General features: G+C 44.4%; 1 protein-coding gene and 1 pseudogene across 3 annotated transcripts in view; both read right to left on the bottom strand.

The window, feature by feature from the left end:
- Positions 1 to 2,586: 2,586 nt before the first annotated feature.
- The window catches only part of TBX19 (T-box transcription factor 19), a 49,210-nt gene continuing 26,635 nt past the window's right edge, over positions 2,587 to 25,161 (bottom strand). For 2 of the 3 annotated variants that reach the window (XM_077901568.1, XM_077901567.1), the window contains exons 4-9: positions 21,794 to 21,855; positions 20,514 to 20,575; positions 18,334 to 18,522; positions 16,000 to 16,135; positions 12,907 to 13,055; positions 2,587 to 2,838 (exon numbers count right to left, since the gene is read on the bottom strand). In XM_077901568.1, coding sequence (XP_077757694.1) covers positions 2,654 to 2,838; positions 12,907 to 13,055; positions 16,000 to 16,135; positions 18,334 to 18,522; positions 20,514 to 20,575; positions 21,794 to 21,855 — 783 coding nt within the window. In that variant the 3' untranslated portion in view covers positions 2,587 to 2,653. Of the gene's footprint in view, positions 2,839 to 11,726; positions 13,056 to 15,999; positions 16,136 to 18,333; positions 18,523 to 20,513; positions 20,576 to 21,793; positions 21,856 to 25,161 lie in introns of those variants that run through there. The other variant, XM_077901566.1, reaches the window with a different exon arrangement.
- Positions 21,189 to 21,340, bottom strand: LOC144316628 (U2 spliceosomal RNA; annotated as a pseudogene).

The raw sequence follows: 25,161 nt of genomic DNA, 5'->3' as shown, positions 1-25,161 counted from the left end.
AGAGGGGGGATCCCTGGGTGGCGCAGCGGTTTGGCGCCTGCCTTTGGCCCAGGGCGCGATCCTGGAGACCCGGGATCGAATCCCACATCGCGCTCCCGGTGCATGGAGCCTGCTTCTCCCTCTGCCTGTGTCTCTGCCTCTCTCTCTCTCTCTGTGAGACTATCATAAATAAATAAAAAAAAAATTAAAAAAAAAAAGAAACATTGAGAGGAAGCTACAGAGATGTCCCATATCCCTACGCCTTCACACATGCATAGCCTTCCCATTATAATTGTCTCCCAACAGAGTTGTTACGATTGATGAAACTACACTGACACCATCAAAAGGAACCCCTACTCCACAGTTCACATTAGGGTTCACACTTGGTGGTGTACATTCCATGGGTTGGACAAATGGATGACACATATCCATTGTTACAGTGTCCATACAGATCCTATCTGCCCTAAATATACTATAAAGATACTATTCACCATCCTAGAAATCCACTATGCTCCCCTTGTTCATCCTCTCTCCCCCTCAGTCCCTGGCACCCACTGCTGTTTTTACTGTAACCATGACTCTTTTAACCAGCTTCTTCCTGGTTCTCTTCAGGATGTTCGTTCATGTTCAGCCACTGTGCCTTGAGCCCAAGCAGTTACTTGCAAAGGCCATATGTAGGCATTCCAGCCAACAATTCCAGCTGAGGTCCCAGCCTACAGCCAGAGCACCTACCAGACCCATGATTCACAAGCCTTCAGATGATTCAGCACCCAGCCTTTGGTTCTTTTCAGCTGAGATTCCAGATATTGTGGAGCAGAGACCAGCCATCCTTGCTCTGTCCATTTTGAATTCCTATCCCACAGAAGCCATATGCATTATGAATGGTGGTCGTTTCATGCCACTAGGCTTGAGGTGGTTAGTTATACGCAAGTTGTAACCAGAACAGCTGGGGATGAGCCAGATGTAGAGAATAGAAGCAAATGTAAACCTTTTTGATTTTTTTTTTTTTTCATTTATGATAGGCACACAGTGTGAGAGAGAGAGAGGCAGAGACATAGGCAGAGGGAGAAGCAGGCTCCATGCACCGGGAGCCCGATGTGGGATTCGATCCCGGGTCTCCAGGATCGCGCCCTGGGCCAAAGGCAGGCGCCAAACCGCTGCGCCACCCAGGGATCCCTGTAAACCTTTTTGAAAAAAAACACTCTCACAACTCAAACCAATCAAAGTACAAATACATAAGAAGTCTATCATAAACACAAGGCAGTGACTCAATAAGCTGGAGAATTAGTCTCCAAGAAACCAAGATCAGGAAGACCACAAAAGTATCGTTGAAGTGATTTAAAATTATTAAAAATAACAAGCTATTGTAAAAATTAGAAATAGATTTTGCTGCTGCAAATAACACAGAACCAACAACAACTGACTTAAGATAGAAGGTTATTTTTTTTCTAATGTAGACAAAGCTCTGAAGAAAGAAGTCTGGGGCTGATATGAGGGTTTCAAAGAGGTTGGTGAACTCAGAATCTTTTCATCTTGTTCTTCCATCATTCTCAAATCGTGGCTTTCCACTTCATGGATCAAGATAACTGTCAAGGTCCAGTTACTACATCTGCATTCTAGCCAACAAGAGAAGGGTTGAGAAGATCTCACCTTCTCCCTTTAAGAACACTTCCCAGAAGTTACACATGAAAGTTTGCTTAGAGCCTGTATTGGGTCAGTAGTGTCCCTGAAAAATTCCTGTCCACCTGGAACCTCAGAATGTGGCTTTATTTGGAAAAAGATCTTTGCAGATGTAATTAGATAAGATGAGATGATATTCATTGGAGTGGGCTCAACTCCAGTGGCTGGTGTCCTTATAAGAAGAGGAAAGAGAGACACAGACAGATACACACACAGGAAGAACACCATGTGATGACAGGGGCAGACATCAGAGTGAGGCACCTACAAGCCCAAGGAACACCAGTAATTGCTGTCAACCGCTACAAGGTAGGATCAGGCAAGGAAGGATCCTCCCCCAGAAACTTCTGGGAGAGCATGGCTCTACCAAAACCTTGATTTCAGACTTCCAGCCTCCAAAACTGTGAGAGAATAAATTTCTATTGTTGGAAGCCACCTTGTGTGTGATGCTTTGTTACAGCAGCCCTAGGCTCCCACCTCAATTCTAGGCTGCCAGAAATGGCATAATATTTATATTAACTAACTGCCTATACTTTTTAAGCTATATACTTTGATCACCTCTTCATACAATCATTTTTTCTATAGAGAAATGCGAACAATAACTCACATAACTAACTGATCAAAATGGTGTGGTGGGTTTGTTTTTTGTTTGACAGAGAGTTGGTACTAATATTTTAGAGTAGTTTCTTTCCTCTTTACAACTAGCTATTGTTAATTTCATGGAAATTTCTAGAATTGTCAAATTTTGGAAAACTCGTGTCAAGTCTCTTTTAACATCTGAGCCTTTACACATATACCCGCTATTGGTATATTTGTATTACTGCTACAGGTTTGTGCCTTACCAACACAGAAACTCTAATACATTCCATTTTATATAACTTTTGTCAAAAAAGAAAGAGTATGGTGCACTTATGATTATTTTTTATGCTTTATTGAGTATATTCCTGGCAGGAGAGAATTTCCATTTCGATTAGGTGTCAATGATCACCAAGTCCTTCTACTTATAGATCCGTACACAGGATGATTGGATAAAATTTCCACATAGCGGCTTCTGAGTCCCTATGTTTTGATCTTGTTTCTCCTCCATTAGCCAGGTGCCATAGGACATGTTTGTATCACAGTACAGTCTCTGGCCCTGCATTTTCATGTCACGAGCAGTAAGAGTCTGGCTGGATACCATGTCTATTACAGGGGGCCAGCAAAAACATAGAAATAACTGAGAACCTCATACACATATTTCACTAAATCCAAACTAAATGTGTTTCCAGCTCAGTTTCCCTTTAGTCAGATTCCAGAAATACCAAATACTGCTCAACACAAAGAGAGGTGTTACAGGAGTGGGTGAAAAGAAAAAATGGCCTTAACCAAATGGCATAAAAATATCTTACTTTTGTAAATTTTACGAAAACATACAATCGTATGAACATATCACTATGCTCCCTCCTGGGGCATTGGAAGAGGCTTATATAAACAAGGGGTCCTAAGGCTAAGTGTCATTAGCTATACAGTAGACCCAACTCTACCAACAAGTACCTAACAAGGCTAAATGACTTCCTGCCTCCAAAAACTGAGGCGATTTGGCACATGAGTATTGACTTAAGACTGACTCAGGACTTCTGCTCCACCTTGAACTTGACCCATCTTAGTTGACAAAATTTTCTAAGCACTTACTATTTACAAAGCATTAATCCAAGATAGTATTTCTCAAGCTTAAATAGTAGAATCCTTTTGAAGAAAATAAACCTAGCATTAAGCTGTTTCTATATTGTACTTTTATATTCTACTAAGTATAAAACGAGGTATAGTTTTCTTACTGTCATGGATCTTATTAAACTATAAGACTAAAAGGAATTGGGCACCTGCATGGCTTAGCAGTTGAATGTCTGCCTTTGGTTCAGGCAGTGATCCTAGGGTCCTGGGATTGAGTCCTTCTTTGGGCTCCCCGTAGCGAGCCTGCTTCTCCCTCTGCATATGTTTTTGCCTCTCTCTCTCAGTCTCAGGAATGAATAAATAAAATCTTAAAAAAAAAAAAAGACTAAAAGGAATCAAATACAAATAATGACAAACCCATAAAATTCCAACTGACATTAATTTGACAGGTGATAATGTTTAGCTAAAGTTAAATTGACTAAAAAGATATAAGTTCTATTTAGCTCTAATAAACTAAACAAAAACAAACATTGGCAGCAAAATTATGGCATGTCTCAGTTTTAAGGTGGGCATTCTTATGATCTACATTATGTTTATATTTTATCACCAAAATAAAAGGTAAATTTTAATAATCTTAAAGAATATACAAATCCTCAAGGATACCTTCATGGATCCTAATTTTGAGACCATTGATTTAAGCCTTTCCTAATTAGACCCACATTTCTGATTAATGCTTATGCAAAAGAGAGAGAGAGAGAAGAAGAAAGAAAGAAAGAAAGAAAGAAAGAAAGAAAGAAAGAAAGAAAGAAAAGAAAAGAAAGACCCTAAGAAAATAAAAATGGATGCCATTCACTTCAGTGGGGAACTATCTAGCATGTGACTTCTTGTTATAAACATTTTATTTTAATGGAGTCCAAATTTTCTGACAACAGCATTATCTCTATATGACTACCTACTTTGATTTGCAGAAATCTCTTAGAACTGGAAGTACAGAAAGAGCAGACCCTTGCTCAAATAGACTTTGTACAAAAACAAACAGAACTGAAGAGCTAATGGAAAACAAAAAAACCTGTAAGGAAAGGTAAACTACTCATAAGAATTACAGACACAAGAAATTAAACAGCTTTTCATATTTGAGAGAGCCCAAATGGCCACCATGCTGTGCAATAATATTCAACCTCAAAAACATGAAAACCAAGACAACCAGATAAAATTGTATGCCATTCAAATTGAATCATACTAACAGCTCAGTAATAAAGGATGTTGGCAGAGTTGGAATTTTATATATTACTACTGGATTGTAAATTGATACAACCAATCTAGAGGATAATTTAATAATAAACAAAGTTGAGCTGCACATACTCCAAATTGAGGAACCACACTTGGGAGTTCGTCCTATAGACATTCTCATACATGTGTACAAGAGACATACACAAGGATGTTCAATGCAGCACTGTTTATAACAGAAAGCAAGTAGAGATTAACTGTCCTAGGTACCAGAGTGACAAATAGAGTAAGATTTGTTCATAAAATTGAAAACTATGTGATAAATGATGATAGAACTATTGAAATGAATTCACTGTATCTAGGTTTATAAATATGAATATAATTTTAAATCATTTGTTGTTAAATATACGGCAGATGAGGTAGAGGTTAATATTATTTACCTGTAATTGAAGATACATCAAACAATTGTTTGCATTAGCTGTAGATTCATATATACTAGGAAATTTACCAGAACATGCATGGGAATGATACATATCAACTTTAAGATTATGGTTATTGTCAAAAATTGCGAAGGATCTAAAATTCTGCCCTCCTCACAAACTAATAATTTAGCCTTCCAGCATCAGGGATGCTGGCAAAAGACACAGGATTCCTGGGTCAGAGACAAAGGACTTCATCACTCAAGGCAGAGTAGGCTGCATGTACTCCATGTCTGTATCAGTTCCTCTTGCCTCCCAGCACCCACAAGGAAGATGCTAAGGGGCCCAGGGGGATGCCGCCCACACAATGGGTTTTGATGATAGCTGAGGAACCTCAAACTTTTATAATTTTATTTATAGATAAACACATACATACATACATAATCTACTGGTTCTGTTTCACCAGGGGAAAGCTGACAATACAGAGGCCATCTTACTCTGGAAAATCTGCTGCTGTCAGACATTGTTTTCTAGGTGAGGAAAGTGAGGTTCAGTAAAGTGAGGTAAGTTGCTCAGTGCCAGGGACAGAGCTGAGAGGTAAATCCGGGCTTCTTCCTCTGCACCCATTGCTCCCAGGGCTCTTCCCTCCGTACTTTCTAGGCCAACATTCATCGGAGATGAAATTTTATTGGTCTTCAAGATCTTCACTACAGAGAACCATTACTTCTTATAGCATTAAACTTAAAAATCCTTGGGGAACCTGGCTGGCTTAGTTGGTAGAGTATGCAACTCTAGATCTTGGGGGGGGTTGTAGGTTCAATTATTCTGCACAGATGCAAACACCTACCTGTCAAATGCCAAAGCCCTACTGAGCTTCTGTAATAAAAATGGTCAATTCTATTGCCCCTAATCCAATTCCATGTACTTGGTGGACACAGTGATTGACAAGTTAAAAGTGGGTTTCCTGCTCATTTATTATTCTGTCCCTGGTCCTATCTGCCATCATCACCAACTGCAGAGGGAGGGGAAACAATGGCCCTCGGTAAAAATGATTGCTACACATGCCTTCCATACCTGTTGGTTCTCTCCGCATTCTGTGCTCTCTTACGGTCTCCTGGCTGCCAAACATCAGCCAAGTTTCATGCAGTCATCAATAATCTCTTCACTTCAACTTGATATCCTTCTCTCAGGAACCCGCTTAATTACTAGCTAAATAATATGATAATTTCTATTGTCTGCAGTATTGTATGCAATAGAAAATTGACTTAGATATTTACCACAGATTATATTTACATAATAAAAGAGGTTTTTTTGTCTCACTCAAAAGAAACACAAATTGGGGAAAAAACTGGCGTAGGTCAGGACATACTTAGGGGGTCCGTTTTCATTGACTTTCAAATCCTCTCACATACTGTGACCAACTCCATTCATGGGTGATGCTGAACCAATGTTTTCTCATCTGAAAAGACAATGGACTACAATAAATGCATTCTAAAGCCCTTGTTAAAAAAAACAATCCTACGACAATCAGAAGTGCGCAAGGGTTGAATTTACTATGCCACACTGCAATGTGGTTGTCATTCGGGGGGAGGAAGAGAGAAAGCATCTGTGAAAAGAAGGTACACTCACTCTGCTAGTGATCTCCAGAGAGAGGGTGGAAATCATAGAAGAAAAAAGGCCTACTTTCTTCTGGACATCAGTCTTGGTTTGGATATCAAAGAATTTACTTATCCTCTGAGGGTATTTCAACAACTGAATAAAAAGATAATCTTCCAGAATGAGGGGGGCTAGGTGGGAGCAAGACAGGGCACTACAGACACAGTATTCATACACAAGAGTCCCTCCCGTTGGATTCCACTTATATGATGGTCAAGAATAGGTTAAACTTATACACATTGGTAGCTATCAAGAGTGTTTATCTTAGGAGTGAGCCTTCTGGGATGCTGGAAATGTTCTATATTTTGATCTTGTTGGGGGTTTTATAAGTAGATACATTTGTAAACATTCATCAAGCTGTACACTTAAGATTTGTTTACTTACCAAATGTTACATCTCAATACAAATAAAAAAATTTTAAATAGACTCCAATAAATTGAAGGTGATTCAATTCTACAAAGTTTTCTAGATGCATGTAACCTGTTATAAACATTCATTTCCCTCTATAAGCACTAAGCCTTTAGGAAAAAAGACATTACAGCTTGGTTTGAGTATCGTTGTGGACTTGTGTCCACACCTGAGCCAGCCTCAGAGCCCAGTGCAGCAGAGGCTGTGGTGATTTGAAATATTCATCAGAAAACTAGAAGTTGCAAAATCTAACTGCCCCTCCTCACAGAACATTCTCCCTCCGTCGCCAACCGACATGGATCTGGGTTCGATTGTGCTGATGTGATCAGGGGTTTTCCTTGCAGCCCCTTCTGTACTCTGGTACTCTTGATCCAAGACCCTAACAGCAGCCTAAGAATCAAGACGTGTGTGGTATTATCAGGCAGACAAGCTGAGCAGTAGGACAATGAGCATACCCCAACCAGGACCCAGCCACAGCAAGGAGATAGTCTCCACAAGTCAGTAAGAGAGAGGTTTGTCCAATTAGAGTGTGAGTTGTGCTTAGCATAGAATCCAGCCAGTGTGTTGGATTCTCCAATGGGAAAATCTTTACCTAAAGGTCTCTTTTCTTTTTTTTAAGATTTTATTTTTATTATTTATTCATGAGAGACAGACAGAGGCAGAGACACAGGCAGAGGGAGAAGCAGGCTCCATGCAGGGAGCCTGACATGGGACTTGATCCCGGGACTCCAGGATCATGCCCTGGGCCGAAGGCAGGTGCTAAACCGCTGAGCCACCCAGGGATCCCTAAAGGTCTCTTTTCAAGGCTAGACTAGTCATGTGTGCTAACAAAGCTTTCTACTTGCCACAGCTTTTAACCATTTGCCGTCATAGGTGTTTCCAATTCCATTTTGTTCACAATAAATGTCAAGTTTCAGCTCCATTTCTTCGATTCTGAAAGCATTTTTAGGGCATTTCCACAGGCCTACCATAGCCTATAACATAGTGAAATTTGGAATTAACGAGCCTCTGTGTGTTTGACCATGTTGGGCTGTGTGTCTCCCGGTAGTGAATGGGACACCAGTAGGGAGTGACAGAAACCCCCAAACCAACCAACTCAGTATGATGGAATGTGAATATGGTGGCCCCCACTGAAAACCTATAGGGGTGGGAGGAGGGGTTCCCTCATGAGTGTGGGGAGGGGGGTGTGGGATTCTTGTGCCAGAAGTTTGGGGTGCTGGGTAGCCATAGATGTCTCAAATAAAGGCTAGAAAAGATCTACTATCTCCAGACCACAGAGGCTCTTCCCTTACACTTTTGTTGGCATCGTGTATCCCTGCCCAGACCTCTGTTCCGGGAGGCCCGTGCTTGCTCTGTGTACCACCTGGGCCAGGAGCCACCAAGGGGCTGGTGAGGTGGGAATGGGTAAAGAAAATAAAAGGGAAGGGTTGAAACAAGTGTCAGTGGAACACCCTAATTGCTGTTCTCCAACTTTGACATGCAGTTCATAAAACAGAATTCATATTCTTCACAAATATGATATTTTAACTTGCTGATATTCATCCAAATTTATTCCAGTCTTGGGGGAAAGTGGCAAATACCTACTAGGCTTCAAATATCTTTTATTGAGGTTTTTTTTCAGTATTTGTGAATACTTTTTTGTTTCCATCTTTATGAACACCGCCCATGTCATTGGTGATGATAAAAAGATGTTGATGGTGGTTTTCTTTTTACATATTCATAGGCACACTTTATATATTAAGGAAAATGCCTACCATAGTAGGAAATGCAAATACTTTCCCAGTTATTAATGGGCGCTTTATATTTTAACTTTTTATTGGCCTTCAATATATAGAAAAAAGTTTACAAATCTTAGCGTTCAGGTAAGTTTTCACAAAATGAACATACATGTAAAACCATATATGTAGCTTAAGAAATATAACTGTAGAGGAATCTCAAGAGGATTCCTTTTTATTCGCCTTCCTGTCTCTCCTCAGTTTCCAAAGATAACCATTATTCTGTTTTCTAGTATTGTTGAATAGTATAAAAGCTTCACATTTTTATGGAATTTAAATCAAACAATATGTTTGATTATCAAACAATTTGCCATATTGTTTATAATACTATGCTTTTAAATTTCCTCCATGCTAGATGCCTGGTTTGGCTCAGTGGTTGAGCACCCACCTTTGGCTCAGGTCATGACCCCGGGATCCTGGGTTTGAGTCCCACATCAGGCTGTCCACAGGGAGTCTGCTTCTCCCTCTGCCTATGTCTCTGCCTTTCTCTGTGTCTCATGAATAAATAAAATCCTTTTTTAAAATTAAAAAAAATAAATTTCCTCCATGCTATTTTGTGTAGCAATTGATCAATCATTATTACTATATAATATTCCCTTATTTAAATTATACCATGTTTATCCATTTTCCCTTTTTTAATTTAAATTCAATTAATTAACTTTAACAACATCTTTTTTCACTCTCGTCCTATTCCCTCCTTCTTCCCAGTCCTAGGAGGTGCCCCCTGAGTGGCAGGAAGCACTTGGAAGCACCTGGCCTAGGTATGGTGGGCTTAGGGGTTTGGTGACAAGGCTGGCTCACCAGAGAGGGAGGGCTGGAAGCCACACATACCAAACAAAGGCCCCACAAGGGGGACACCTTCACAGAGTGGGCATTGGGGTGAGTTATTACCTGGCTAAAAGAATTGTTTAACTCTTGATTCCAGTGTTATTTTTTTAAGATTTATTTATTTATTTATTTATTTATTTATTTATCTATTTATTTGAGAGAGAGAGAATGCAGGGAAGGAGTAGAGGGAAAGGGAGGATCTCCAGCAGACTCCCCCCTGAGTGCAGAACCCAAAGCAGGGCTCAACACAGGCCTCAATCTCACAACTCTGAGATCATGACCTGAGCTGAAACCAAGAGTTGGATGCTTAACCCTCTGAGCCACCCAGGTGCTCCTATACTGGTGGGATTTAAGTTTCTCTTAAATTCAACGTAACAGGACTAAACCTCTGAAGTGGCATCACTGTTGTTTTATAATGAGCTGGGTATGGAGGATGCCTGAGCAAAGAAGTGGTATCAAAGGCTCCAAAGAGCCCAAAAAAAAAAAAAAAAAAGGGCTCCAAAGTTAGTCTAGTACATCTGAGACTCTGCCGTTCATTAAAATGACTTGAGCCACCAAGGTTTGTTCTCCCAATCAGAAATTAGCCCCAGACCACCTGGAGAAAACACCAGAAAACATGTAGCTTTGGCTGCAGGGCTAACATGTTGCAAAGAGACCTTTTACACAGAACCAGCTATCATGTCATGTGTATAAAAATCATCACTGAGCATCTTAGAAGATGGAGGCGATATAATCACTCCAAATTCAGCTAATGCTTACGTTGTCATTCTGCAGAGGACCCAGTCACTTGAGCAAGATGAATGAAAAAAGGAGGTTACCAGCTTCTTTTTTGCTCTCTGACCTGGGCCCATTTCTCATCTGCTCCAGACTGGGGGGAGGAGTGTAGAAAGGGCAAGATTAGAGACAGGTTCATGGACCTAATGGTATTTACCGAGCCTCGGGTGCCTAACTAATGGCTTTGGTGACCTCTGCTAGGCCTTCTATCAGAATGAGAAATAGCCACTTTTTAAGACTCACCAAAAGAGCATCTTGCAGATATGCTGATATATTAATATCTTAATGGCCTCTTTGCTGTCACAGGGGAACTAGAGAACCCAAAGCCCTCCTGCCTCAGGGACGTGCTGAACAGGCAGCTCCTCAAAGTGCAGCCGTGTTGGTACATTGTGCCTCGGTCACTCACAAGCCAGTTAGGGACCTGGAGCACTGGGCGGGCAACCCTGAGAGCATAAGGTGGCTTCCTGGGACACCACATGGCTGGAGGGGCGCTCTTTCCAGAGATCTGAGTCCAAAAATGTAATGGCACAGGAATATCAGACAGTGGTAGGCATAGCATGTTAAGGACCCTTCCCTGTAGAAAGAGCCAAGGACTCATTAGTGTCCTGTCTGCACATGGGGTGCACTTGTGTGGGCTCAGCAGATGGAACAGTAGTGGGAGCAGCTGAGCCACTGCCAGGGTCTGAGCAGAACCTTCTTCCATACCCCAAGTGACCGTTCAGTCAGTGCAGGGTGATAACAGTTGTGCATCATGCAGGTCTGGAAGCTTCATTCCCATAGTTTTCAGCATGTCCAGCAGTGGTAGAGAAGGTAAAAGGCAAGCCCAAGAAACAGTGACTTTGCTCACTGGCTACATTACTGCTGTAGCAACAACCTTGGCTGGGAAAGAGGTTGAAACTCTTATCTGAAATGAGGTTCCTGCAATATTTATCACTCTCCTTCTCTATTCTAGGCAGGGAGGTTCCAAACTTGGCTCTGTAACTGTTACCTGGAGCACGTGTTTGACATGCAGATCCCTGGACTCCAGCCCTACAGACTCTGATCCGGTAGGCGTGGAGTGTGCCCAGGAATCTGTGTTTCTAACGGCTGCTCTTGGGGATCCTGGCACAGGGGATCCAAGGACCAATATTTGGAAGTAACCGCTCTAGCCCACACTGTCTCCATGTCATCAATCATTGCAAACCTGCTGTGCCTCAGACAGGGAACCTGGGATAACACCCAGCATGTTCTGGGTTCCCAACCCTGATGTACTACCCTGCCTCGGATGCGAGTCTCCAAGCTCTGCCTCCCAGTGAGCTCCACAGCTGTCCTTTCAGCAGACATGCACTGCACACCGATTGCACTCAGTTTATTGGGCACCTACTATAGACAAGGCACAGTACCAGGTGCTGCGAGGTACGAAGACAAGAAGGCTAGTCCTCGCCCCCCAAGGGGCTCACAGTCTAGGGGGAGAGAGACACACTCACAGGTAACAAAAACACAAGGCAGAGTGGGGTGAGCTCAATAACAGGCAAAACCCATGGGAGGGCTGGGAGCCGGACAAGGTAAACGAGGCTAGGCACATCCGGCATCTGATACAGGCAGTGGCACATTGGCCAGTCCCCGGGGGATGGGCAGGATTCCCACAGGTGGGACTGAACAGAGTATATTTCAGGCATGGGGGGCATAGAGGTGGGAAAGTACACCGAATGTTTTGCCAATGGGGGTAGAATGTCTGCCTTCACTGAAACACAGGTTGCCAATGGGATGATGAAGGGAGCTGGAGCTGGGAATGTGGTCTGCGGCTAGATGGCAGGGGGGTGTCCTTATAGTCAGGAGGTATGACTTCGTTCTGTGGGCAATGGTGTGCCATGGAAGGTCTCCGAGTAAGGGAAGGACATGATCTAATTTCCTCAATTACAGGCTCGTTGCTGTAATACATGATTAGCTCTGTTTTTGTTAACTTCACTCTGGGGACTTACACCCTCTCTTGGTCTCAGAGCAGCAGCCCTGTGGCCACAGATACTTTCCAGGGCTGCACAAGCCTAGGAAGCCTTCATCTAGGTAAACTCAGAGCTCACTTAACAGCTTTGCATCACCTCCACAGAACAGGAAGTGGGGCCTTCTAGAATCATTTGAAAGTAAGGGGCAGGGCCAGGGAAGGATGTCCATGAACTTTGGTTACCTAAGCATGTCACAGATGAGCTGCAGAGAAAATGGGAGTGCAAAAAGAAACCAGGGTACATCACCAAACTAAACCATCTGCCATAATCCACCCCACCCTCCAGCTCACTGGGTGGGGAGCCCTGCAGTCTAACTCACTAGAATCAGTACATGGGGTTTCTAAATGCTCTACACAGAGAAGGTTCTCCACTGACCCCTGCCCTAGGATCCTGCCTAACTATCCAGTGAGGAGGGAGAATGGTGCCCTCCCCCACCCGGGCCACCCCAGCCCGAGAAGGGATGTGAGGCCACCGCTGTCCAAGTAGACACAGCGATGCTGGTCAGCGAGGGCTCCCCCAGAACCTCCACACCTGCTGAAGTGGGTGCCTGGGCAGAGAGGGGCGAAGTCACCGCTGGGCCACCCAGAAGAAATGCTCCCGGGGAGCTGGCGTGCACGTCTGGGCCTGGCCCGGCAGGGCCCCCGCCACTGTTGCTGATGGTCCACAGGCACGGGTAGGGGCTGCAGAGAGAGACACAGAATGCTTGATGACGCTGCCAGAAAGACCTGCATGCTGCTCTGCACAAACGCAGTGCAAGGGGCCCAGGCCTAGGAAGAGGGCGCCTAGCCACAGCTTTGTTTCTAGCTCTGACACAGAAGGGCCCTGTTTTTGTGGAGAAGCCAAGGGAAGTAGTGAAATGTAGTGGGATAAGCGTACAATAGCTGTCCTGACCTGAATTTCCATGCTTGGCCCTGCCCCTAGCAAGTTTGATTTGGAACACAGCATCTCATTTCTGGAGGCCTGCCCTGCAGCCTGCGTGGAAGAGCAGGAGAGCAAAAGGAGGGAATCTGGACAGCAAGCCTGCAAGGGAGACCCCTCACTGGCAAGAAAGCTGACATAGCATAGCAACCAGGACACACAGGTGTCAGAAAAGTTGGGCTCGCATCCCAGCTCCCCTGCCTACTGCCTCCATGACCTTTGTCCAATCACACCTCTGAGTCCCAGCTTCCATCTTCAAGACAGAGCAATGATTATGTGCACATTACAGATACTATTATGACAATCGAATAAGAAGATGTGAGCACAGGAGAGCACACGGCACTCACCAAAGGGTGGTTGTTATAAGCAACTCTTCCATTCCTGGTCTCCACCCAATAGCTCTGGTGCCTGGCAGAAAGGCTGGGGGAGCTAGACCACCTCCTTGGACTTCTTTCATTCTAAAGCCAGTGCAAACCTGGCTGCACATTGGCATCACCTAACAGGTTCCAAAATACTGAGGCCTGGGTGTTACCACCAGAGATCCTGATTCAACCAATCTGGCATGCAGCCCAGGTATCAGGATCTTTACAAGCTTTCCAGTGGATTGTAAGGGGTAGCAATTTTTGCACCTGAACAGAGACAAAAATGCCTGCCGTTGGAACAGGCACGATAAACGCCAATGCTCTAAGCCTTCAGCCATCCCCATGTCCTGACATTTTAGATTCTCTGCATCACCAGATACTACACTGCGTGAGACTAGGCTCATTATGTAATGATGGTACCGGGCACATTTCGCTATTCTCTAGCAAAATCTTTATGGAGTCAGTAGTGGGTTAAACACACTACTGGAGGGAACCAGAGGTAGCAATGCCACGCTGGCGTCTGTGCTGCAGTCTGGAGACTACGGACCTCACTGGGCCATAGGAAACCTGCAGAAGCCCAGGCTTGGGGTGTTTGCTGGTTGCTTGTTTGGGTTTTAGCCAGCTCAGCTTGCTGAGATTTGGGGCCTGATCTCCAGAAGAGACGCTTCTATAACATTGCTCAGGGCAGGGCCCCTTCCTGATGCCTCACGGGCCAGTGGGAAAACCATGCAGTTACTTTACTGTGTGACCTTCAGGACATGTCTAATGCTTCTGAGCTTTCATCTGTCCAACAATAAAATAGGAATTTTAATGCTAGCCTGCGGATGTCTTTGAATACTATAAATGACTTCCATAGAGTATCTAGGACAGAATCTGCCACACGATCATTTAATAGGTTCAAGGACTCACTTTCTCACTTCCTGCCACAATCCAAATCTGTGCTTTTCCCTTAGATAATCCACTCGAGCACTGTCCAACAGATAGAAAACATGAGCCACAACCACAAGGCTAAATTTTCTAGTAGCCATATATTAAAAAAAAAAAAAAGAAAAGAAAGAAAAAGAAAAAAATAAACTTATTGTTAATCATATTTTATCCAAAAAAATGTTCAAAATATTGTCATTTAAACATGCATTTGAAGTTAAAAAAAAAGTTGGAAAAAAAAAAAGGTTGAGATTCTTATTCTTTGATCCTACTAAGTCTTCAAGCTCGCATGTGTGCCACACCACCCACCTCCACTGGGACCCGCTGCATTGCAAAGGTTTCAGTGGCCACAGGCGGCCGGTGGCAGCTGCACGGGGCAGCACAGCACTAGAAGCTCAAGGTCACAGCCAACAGCAACACCAGCAACACACAAGAGCTCGTTCAAATGCAGAATCTCAAGCTCCAATCCAGCCCTGTTCATCAGATTGTGCATTTTAACCTTCCAGGTGATTCTAACACACACTGAAGCGTGAACAGCCTTGCCATAGTCCAAAACACTATGTTCTCCTAACGTTCTCTTGACCAGCAAATCACAAGACCCACCTTTTCACTTTGAATCCTATTTTGGACCTTCTCAAAATTCTGCCTACCTGTGTTGAATGTAACAGCTGATATTTATGTAGACATTACTGCTCACCAAGCATTTTAATGCATTTTCTCCTTTTGGGTTCACCATAACCTACAGAGTCACCCCTATTATATCCATTTTAGCGATAAGAAAGGCGGAGCTCAGTGAGGCCAAGAAAACCACCTGAAGGTACGAAGTCAATAAGAGGCAAAACCCAGACTAAAGCCCACGCCCATCAAGCTCCAAGGTCCCTTCCTGTCCTCCCTTCTACACCCATTTCCAGAAGCCAGAATGAAACGCTGGTCTCTGGTGTGCAAGTTATGCCACAGGCCCTACCTGCCACACTCTGCTCTATTACCTGGGTTGTAGGCCAGGCACCCACAGCCCATCCCCCTGATAGAACAGGTGGCTTATGAGAACACGGACCATCGTCAGTGTCTATTTACACATTTTGCCTTCAATTCTACTGTCAGGGTCTATCTGCTACCACCACAGTTTACAATATTTCTGACTGGTTCAAGACAAATGATTCCAGGCCATGATGTCTTTTCCCTTTGAAAACAGAATACCAAAACCACAAAACAAAGAGCATACAAGTGAGCAGGTGCTTTTCTCTCCCTTCTCCTTGAGATAGAAAAGTCTTTCCTGTTGTTAGCTTCACTTCCTAGTGGCTTAGGAGTCAGGACAATGGCTTAAAGCAAGCCACTCTAAGAAAAAAGAACGAATTGAGTCTCCAGTGCTCATGTAAACCCCCAAGACCACCAATGAGGAAGTTGCTGGAGTTGGTCTTACCTAGGCCCTGGATTGATTGGCCCGCTGGTGTGGGGTACAGACAGGATGCTGGTGTGGGGTGTGGAGGACAAGGAAGTCCAGCTGTCAGGTCCAGAGAAAACTTGCAGGTTATTGCTGGAGCTTTCTATCAAATTCACTTTGGGGAAATAACAACAGTTCAGTTGATGAAGCTCAGAGAACATATAAAGATGACCAATGATATTATTTTAGGACAAAATATAGCCATGGTTGGTGCTACAGAGGCCAGTTAGCAGAAAAGAAGCAGGCTCAGATATACCATGTCAACCATATGCCACACACTGTTCATATTTTAATCTTCACAGCAATGAGCCATCCTCTCTGCTTTATAGATGAAACTCAGAGACCTGGAGGATGCCTTTTGTGATGCAGATCTGTCTGATTCACTCTATCACATTCACTCCCCTTTAAGAAAGGACCCATGTTAATATCCCCTCAGCACAAGCCGAAAGACCCACCAGTGCCCCAGAGGAAATTTCTGAGGACCAGCGCCTTACTCTTCTCAGCAACCCCAAGTACATTTAAACATCTCAAGAACAGTGTCTTCTATGTCTTTGAATCTCCATTTGCATCATTAGTGCATACATAAGAGAAAGGAAGTGGGGGAGAAAGAGGAGAGCAAGGAAGAAGATTCTGGTGTATACACCTGGCTGGCCAAGTCATTCCTCCTCAGGATGTGGCATTTGCAGCCTCTTGAGCCTCAGCTCTGCCTCTTCTACCTCTCCTGCTACCCTTGGTTCCAAATCCACACCCCCAGACTCCCCAGGCCCTCCCCCGCTCATGCCTGTGCTCACACTACTCTTCCTTGGAATGGCCTTTGCCTCTCCTGGGTCCCTTGCCATCCTCCTTCCCTCCTACCCACGCCCACCTCTGTCTGCTTCCACTCATCCTGCAAATCTCAACTTCAACATTGATCCCTCTAGGCCACTCTAGTTGCTCTTTTTCCTTCGTTCCCACAGCACCTTGGCTTGTGTGTTTCACAGAATGTTTCTCAAACTTTAGTGTGCATGAGAATCACCTAGGGATCTTGTTAAAATGTAGACTCTTTCAGAAGGAGAACCCGAGAGTCTACATTTCTAACAAGTTCCCAGGTGATGCTACAACAGGTCTGAGGACCACATGAGAGCTCTCACTACACCGTGTTATAATTCATTATTTTTATATTCGTGTAGCCCTGAGCTTCTTCAGGGAAGAAACTGTACCTTTGTCCTCCTCCTATCCCCACCATCTAGAAGAGGGCCTGGTGCATAGCAGGTGCTCAGAAGCTGTGACCAGGAAAGAACCAGGACACAGAATGAGAATGCTGCCCACTTTGTGATATCATCAAGCTGCATTTTATTCCTTCCTTCCTGAAAGCAGATTTCAAGGTTGCTAGGAGTTGGATGTAAAGGGACACACAGCCAGGCAGCTGGTGACCAGGAAAGCCCTCTGTAGGTAGAGCTCAGGGTGGCCCTAAGGGTGGAATCTTAACACTCTCCTCCATCTCCCATGCCATGAATCATTTCTTTCTTTCATTTACTGATAATCTCCCCACATGAGAATAGAATCTCTGCAGGGTAAGGTATTTTTCTAATTTGTTCATGGACAGAACCCAGCACACAGATAGCCCTCAATAAATACCTGTCACATGAATAATTGAATGGGAAATCAGCCCTTGGCTTGCCTTCTCCCTTCCTCCCTACAAATCTAACAAGCAGGCAAGGTCTGGGCTTTCCCAAGCCCAAGGGAGGCTACACAGCAGTCAGTGAGGTAGAAGCACACAACCACCAGCATCAGCTTAGATAAGCAGACTATAAAAGTTATTATCAGAGCCAGTTTGCCTGTCTCCAACTGAACCAAACAAAAGTCTGGTTGTAGAGTCACCCAGCTTCCCAGAGATCTTCCTAAAAGCTCTCTAATACTGGGCCCAGTATCCCCTGGATGGAGCCATGTAATACAAGTGTAGAAAACAGCCAGGTGAAAGCAGTAAGCTGGGTATCCTGGAGCCCCCACAACTTGGCTTTTGGACACACATCCTGAAATGCAGAGTACACTGGTGCCCTGGGAGGGGGCCCTTCACACCCATTAGAAACCAGGAGACTGTCTTATGAAATAATTATAAAACACCAATAATGTCATAATTACATAATCAACTACTAGTAGTGTATATAAAATAAAACATCAAAATAATAATATACAATACTATTACATATATGAGATGAAAGGGATACCAGCTTCAGATACTTCTTTTTACTACTTGCTGTTGACCATTTCTCTGCACCACCACCCCCGCCCCTCACCCCTACACCCCAGGGTTTAATTAGCAAAATCACACACCTGAGGGAGAATGGTTTCTATGCATGTAGGCCGAAGGGTAGGGAGCCTGCCGGTGCCCTCGGAGGCCAGGATAGGGCTCGCAGCCGTGGTGGGTGTGGGGAGCAGACAGAGGCAAGGGGGTAGCATACTGGTAATTGGCATTTCCTGCTGCGCACACTCCATCCGGATTGGAAAAGATCCAGCCTCCCACTGGAATAGACAAGAGGAAGACACAGAGCCTGAACTTCCACACCAGAAGTCAGGTTTCCAGCCACTTTACACATGGTGACCCTGTGTGAACAACACGGAATGTCGGCCCAGGTAGAGACGGAGACCACCCCCACCGTCACTCCCCCTCCACGTTAGCAGACAGGCTGGCCTCTTTGGAGAAGGATGGCAGTTTCTATCAAAGTTTGGAAAGCCTCTTGAGGAACCCTGGAACAGAGCTATACAAAAAACCATTTGAATGAATAAGTGACAGAAATGCAAAAGTTAAGTTGCTTCTGACTTAACTTGAGTCAAATTAAAAGTTGGTCTGAGAAGGGGACGTTAGATGTATGGGTGATCGCCAGCTGCTAGGGAATGTTTAATGTGGTTACACAGGAGGGAAGGTCGCTTTCTGCCTGGTGGGAAAGTGTCTCTAGCTCCCACTCCAAGCAAGAGGAGGCACCATGGCTCCCCTCGTCACCCCACAGAGGATTCTGAAAGCAACAAGTAGGGGAGCTGGCTGGCACACCCAAGCAGGAATCTTGCAGAACATTTTGGAAGGCTATAAAACATTTCATAGAAATTTGTTTTGGGGGACGCCTGGGTGGCTCAGTTGGGTGCCTGCCTTGGGTTTAGGTCATGATCTGGGATCTGGGATCGAGTCCCACATCGGGATCCCTGCGAGGAGCCTGCTTCTCCCTCTGCCTAGGTCTCTGCCTCTCTCTCAGTCTGTGTCTCTCATGAATAAATAAATAAATATTTTTAAAAAAAGAAATTTGTTTTTGAATGAAAAAGGAAAGAAAGAAGAAGAGGAATCCAAATTGGAAAGAAAGAAAATGTTCTCAATGCAGGTGTCCAGTGGGCAAAGCCAGGCAGGGGGTCGCCCCAAACCAGGCTCCTGCCCACTTGGTTTGCCACAAATAATAGACACCCCCCCCCCCCCCCGCAAGAAGTTCGCTGAGAAGACTGTAACATGTGAGTTTAAAAATGATGCAGTTCTGGGATCCCTAGGTGGCTCAGCGGTTTAGTGCCTGCCTTCGCCCCAGGGCATGATCCTGGAGTCCCAGGATCAAGTCCCACATCGGGCTCCCTGCATGGAGCCTGCTTCTCCCTCTGCCTGTGTCTCTGCCCCTCTTCCTCTCTCTCTCTCTCTCTCTCTCTCTCTCTCTCATAAATAAATTTTAAAAATCTTTGGGCTGTTACTATTATAATACAGGTCACTTTAAAAGGTGTTTTTCTGAGAACTGCTCACTTTCTGGGCTGCTGTAGCTCTGCACTGGAACACGTGCAAATGCTTAGGGGAAGAGGTGTGAGAAGAGAAGCCCAGAGCTGGACGATGGCAGAGAACACCTGAGAGAACCACAATTCTCATTAAAGTTTCTACAACACCCGGGTTAACATTCTGCTCTGACATCACTGGCCTGGGTTTCTGCTGCAGCTTTAGGGGACTTCCTCCCTCATAGAGTCTCCCCTGCCATCCAGACATGGGGAGGCCAGCACCCTGTTGGGGACACCCAGCACCCGCAGAGTCCCCAGCAGCATACCTGTGGCTGTCCAGGCAGCCTCCCAGACTCCTCGCCACATGCAAGGCCACAGCCTGCCTGAAGCATCGTGCTGCCAACCAACTCAAAAATAAGTGAACACTAAGAACAGGGCAATCCAGGCCAGACCAACAAGAGTGGAGAGTGGAGATACTCCCAGAATGCACCTGAGACAGTCAGCCTCTGGAACATGAAAACTCGAGTATGAGAGATCCATCACTCCCGTTCCTATCTCCCACCTGAGATCCGGTCCAGCCCCTCAGGAACACCGTTTTTTTCTGGGAATTCTGGAAAGGGCACACACTTGTCTCGAGTGGAAGAAATAACTTGTTGAGTCTTGAGAGAAGCTTTGGAAAGGGCCATGAGCATTCACAACAGGTGGAGTCTAAGTAGGGTGGAAGATGGCTCCCAGTGTCCCCCAGGTGTGGCCCACCCAGTGTTCACCCAACTCACAGTGAGAATAGGCCACATGCTGGCTCTCAGAGACAGCTTCCGGAATGTCTTTTAGGTGATTCCTGAAAGAGAAGGAAAAGGGCACCATCGCTGTCCAGCATATTACCCAAGTCCAGCCAAAAGTCTACCCCAAATTCTCTTTGGAAAGCAACACATTTCTTAGAATAAGAAAATCAAACACCTCTTATCTCAAATCTCTCCCCTCTTCTTCATCCAGGGTACTTTATCTAATAATCTAATCAATCCCTCTTTGAATTGCAATTTGATGTGACTCTAATTTGCCGTATTTATAGCTATTCCTATTTAGTTTGATCTCAGTGGCTTGCACTTATTGCTCCTGCCTGACAAAATTCAAGCAATAACAACAGCTAGGACTTGCATAGGACCTAGGGCACAAGCACACCTGTGATATGCTAGATCCATCAATAATCCCACAAGGAAAATATTGCTATCCCCACTTTGCAGATTTGAAAAGTGGATCTCAGAGAGGTAAAGTGACTTATATAAGATCAAATAGCCAGGAAATGGCCAAGACAGGAGTTCAAGTCAGGACGACCTACTCAAAGTCCTATTCATCTCACACATCAGATTTTCTTTAGCCCTTTAGTTATCCAAAATTAAATTAAATCAAATATTAACAGGACAAAGCCCTTTAATAGAAGTCAATAAGGACCATTATTCTTTTATTTTTTTTCTAGAATGGAAAGGAAAAACACAAAGATATGGAGCCACTAAAGTGATAGCATTACCATCCACCATCCCAGAAGTCTCTGAAATGATAAGAACAGATATGACACTTGATCTTAGCCAAAAGGCGGAGAAGTGATCCCCAGAAGTCTCTGTGTGGTCTTCTCTCAGACCTGACAGATATGAAGATCTGACCTTTATGAACTACTCATATGAATCACTCACCTCTCCTGGATTACACGCGGTTAAAAAAATTATTGAAACCATGCAACTCAGAGATAGTTGGAGGAAGGGCAGAGTGAATTATTAAAAATTTAAATTACTTATTTTTTAATATGCGCTTGTGTTACTTTCAATAATTGGTAGTAAAACAGAGTTGACCAAACATTTGCCAGTTAGAGGTTCTCCTAGAGCTCTGTTACAAGGGACAGATCATTAGAGTTTGTTGAATTTCATTGATTTTGTTGAATATGGAATTGAATGTTAACATACCTAATTCTATCAAAGGTAATGCAAGTTCCTTTCAAGATGAGCATAAATTTCACATTTGCAGAAGTCAGCTCAGAAGATTTTACTGACATTTCTCTACTCACCTTTCCTTGGCATCCAAGAAGGCTTTGGCAAAAGGGTTGTACTTGATTTTGAGAGCTGTTATCTTATGTTTACAAAGACAAGAAGCATTAGTGAAGGTAGAACATGGATGAACAGATAGAAACCTTTGTCTTTGCCTGTGAATTTCTGTAAAATCAGTATAATTCCCCTCTCTCTTTTTCTCCCTCTCCATGTTTCTTTGCTTACTTCTGCACTAAATTACTAGCACGCTCTGACAAAGAGCCTTGTGTTGTGGCCTGAGGTGAAAATGGGAAACGCAGTGTGAAGTGAGCAAAGAAAGGCTGAAGCGTTAGAAATATGCAGAGTCCAATGTGCTAAATCTGGCATTCCTTCTTTTATTTATTCATCAACTTTTTTTAAATTATTGAACACCACCCCCCACCTCTCCCACCATGTCACTTACTTTTCTAGTCACTGGAAACAGTCAGAGTGATGCTGGTGTGAATCCACGTCTCCCAGAGAGCACGGTCCAGCATCACTCCCTAAGTCTTAAGTGATCACTTACTCAGGCCACGTTAATACAAACACTGATTATCACTCCCACCCGCTGTCACTCCATCCCGCCGGCCTTCACTGGCTTCATTCTTCTTCAGAGCCACCAGACAGCATATACACATATATGAGGTCTATCTGCTTATGGCCTCTCCTCCAGGGATGTACGGGCTTGAGGGCAGCACACACATCTGTGATGCCCATCGCACTATTCCTAGCAGGCAATAATAGTCAACAAATATTTGTTGAATAAATAAGCATTGAAAAGGATGTTTATGGGGCACCTGGGTGGCTCAGTCGGTTAAGCATCTGCTTATGCTCAGGTCATGATCCTGGGGTCCTGGGATTGAGCCCCACATCAGCTAGCTTCTCTGCTCAACGAGGAGCCTGCTTCCCCCTCTCCCTCTGTCTGTGGCTCCCCCTGCTTGTGCTCACTCACTCTCTCTTTTTCTGCCAAATTAATAAATAAAATCTTTTAAAAAAGAAAAAAACATTTATTCCAGCAAGGGCCTAGTACAAGGAAGAAAAGTTAAATAAAAGCACCACTCTTTCTGACCTGGGAACGGGGAAGAAATCAGGGGAAGCAGGAGAGCCAGAGTCTGATGTGCATGCCCTGGTCTTTCTCCCTGTCTAAACCTGGAGGAGTCAGGTGCATAGAGAGACCAACATCCACCAACGGCCCGCTCCCTCTCATGGTGCATCAACATCAACTTGGCAGAAAAGTGTTGGCAGCAGAGGGAGGCTCCGAGGTTAGATTCTCCTGGGCTTGATTCCCATGGGGCATAATCACAGCTAGAATATGACCTCAGGCTGGGTAGCCTGCCTGAGGAGCAGCCTTAGCCAGGCTGGTGGTTCAGAGGGGACTGGCTAGCATGTGTCCAGGAAGAGCTCGGGGCACTCACCCAGAGGACAACCAGATGACAAATTCTGCTGGCTGTGGACTAAGGGAGCAGGCAGCAAGAAGTGGGCAGGGTCATTGCCCTGGAGACCAGAGGTGGCTCACACACGGTCCCCAACACCCACACGCACCCTCTAGAGTTGCAAAAATCACACCCTCCCCTCAAAGACCCAAACTCCATCCTAGGGACAGAAGCAGGAGAGGGAGGGCCATCTGGAACACAGTACCACCTGAGGGCCTGTTGAAATGATCAAATATTTAACTTCTGTTCCCACCAGCCTGCTGGAGGGGCTCAGCCAAGAGCCCAGACCCCAGGGCTTCTGTTGGCTTCAATGCAAAAGTGTGCCTTCTAGGCTCCCAGAGGGGAAGTACCCATAGACCTTCCTCAAATAAGCCAAGAGGCAATGGAAAGGGCTACCCCACTGTTTAGCTTCATCTCTGCTGAGGTCTCTGAGATCCTTTTCTTGTAGAAAAGAAATGACATTTTCTCTGCACATCTGTGATGCGAGTTCAGTCTACAGCTCAATTGTACCTATAGGCACTAAGGGAGTAGTTTGCAAATCTGAATGCTCATCAGAATCCTTTAGGAAGACTCTAGAAACTACGGATTCTGGGTGCCATCCCTGGAGATTCTGACTCAGTTGGCTGGGTGGGAGCCCAAAATCTTTTAAAGTTTCCAAATAAAGAAATGTAGATGAAAGCAGCAAAAAGGTACCTTTTGGGTTTCTGGTTTGTTTTGTTCTGTTTTACCTATCAGATTATCAAAGCTGAAAAAAGGCTGATAATCACCAGTGTCAGAAATGGTACGGGGACTGCAGATGAGTAATGCTCTTTGTAGGAGGCCATTTGGTGATATCTCGGGATTCTAAACCCACACTCTCCTTGATAAGCAATGCCATTTCTAGGTGTCCATCCATGCAAGCAAACAACAGTGGTTGTGGATGTCCCGGGATATTCTCTGCAGCATTACTTATAAGAGCAAATAAAACAACTAACTGTAAACCACCAAATGTCCGTCAGTGGGGAGCTGATTGGCTAAAATATGGTATATCTTCTGCAGGCACTTCAGAAAAAGAGATAGGCTTAAATCTAACTACAGAGAAGATATCCATAATATACAGTTAAATAGAAAAAAAAAAGAAACTTGCAGACTAATATATATAACATGAGCCAATTTATGTGAGGAAGTCTATATTCTCATACACATTTATATATACATAGAATATGGGGGGGGAATATTTTAAGCTATTATTTGTGAGGTCCTTGGGGAATGGGATTCAAAAGGTAGGAGGCAAAGAGATCACTTTTATCTTTTTCCTTTTTATTTTCACTGAACATACTTCTGTACTATTTATTATGTGGGAGTTTCTTTAACAAACATATTATTTTACCTTTTTTAAAAGATTTTACTTATTTATTCAAAAGAGACAGAGAGGCAGAGACATAGTCATAGGGAGAAGCAGGCTCCCCACGGGGAACCTGATGTGGGACTCGATCTCAGGACCCCAGGATCACAACCTGAGCTAAAGGCAGACACTCAACCACTGAGCCACCCAGGTGCCCCAACACGTATTACTTAAAAAAAAATTTTTTTTAAGTTTAGTCAGAAAGAATCCAACCCTCCCCAGGGCTTCTGATGACCAGCAGGCCTGGGGAGCCCTAGAGTGTGCAAACAAGACAGACAGCATAACCAACCCAGAGGAGGGCACACGTGGATCAAGCCTCACAGACCTGCTCCCAGTACAGGAGCTCACCCAGCTCTGAGCAGGCCAAGGGCACACTGGGCCCAAAACCAAAGACCCCGGGGCTTCTGTTGGCTTCGGCCAAGCACATGCGTGCCTTCCAGGCTCCTGGAGGGGAAGCACCCACAGGCCTTCTGCAAACAGGCGAGAGGGAATGGAAAGGGCTACCCAGTATTGAGTTTCATCTCTGCTGAGATCTCTGAGATCCTGGAAAACC

The sequence above is a fragment of the Canis aureus genome, chromosome 6, assembly GCF_053574225.1.
Source record: "Canis aureus isolate CA01 chromosome 6, VMU_Caureus_v.1.0, whole genome shotgun sequence".
NCBI lineage: Eukaryota > Metazoa > Chordata > Mammalia > Carnivora > Canidae > Canis > Canis aureus.
Note: the sequence above shows the minus strand (reverse complement) of the source record. Positions and strands in the feature narration are given on the sequence as shown.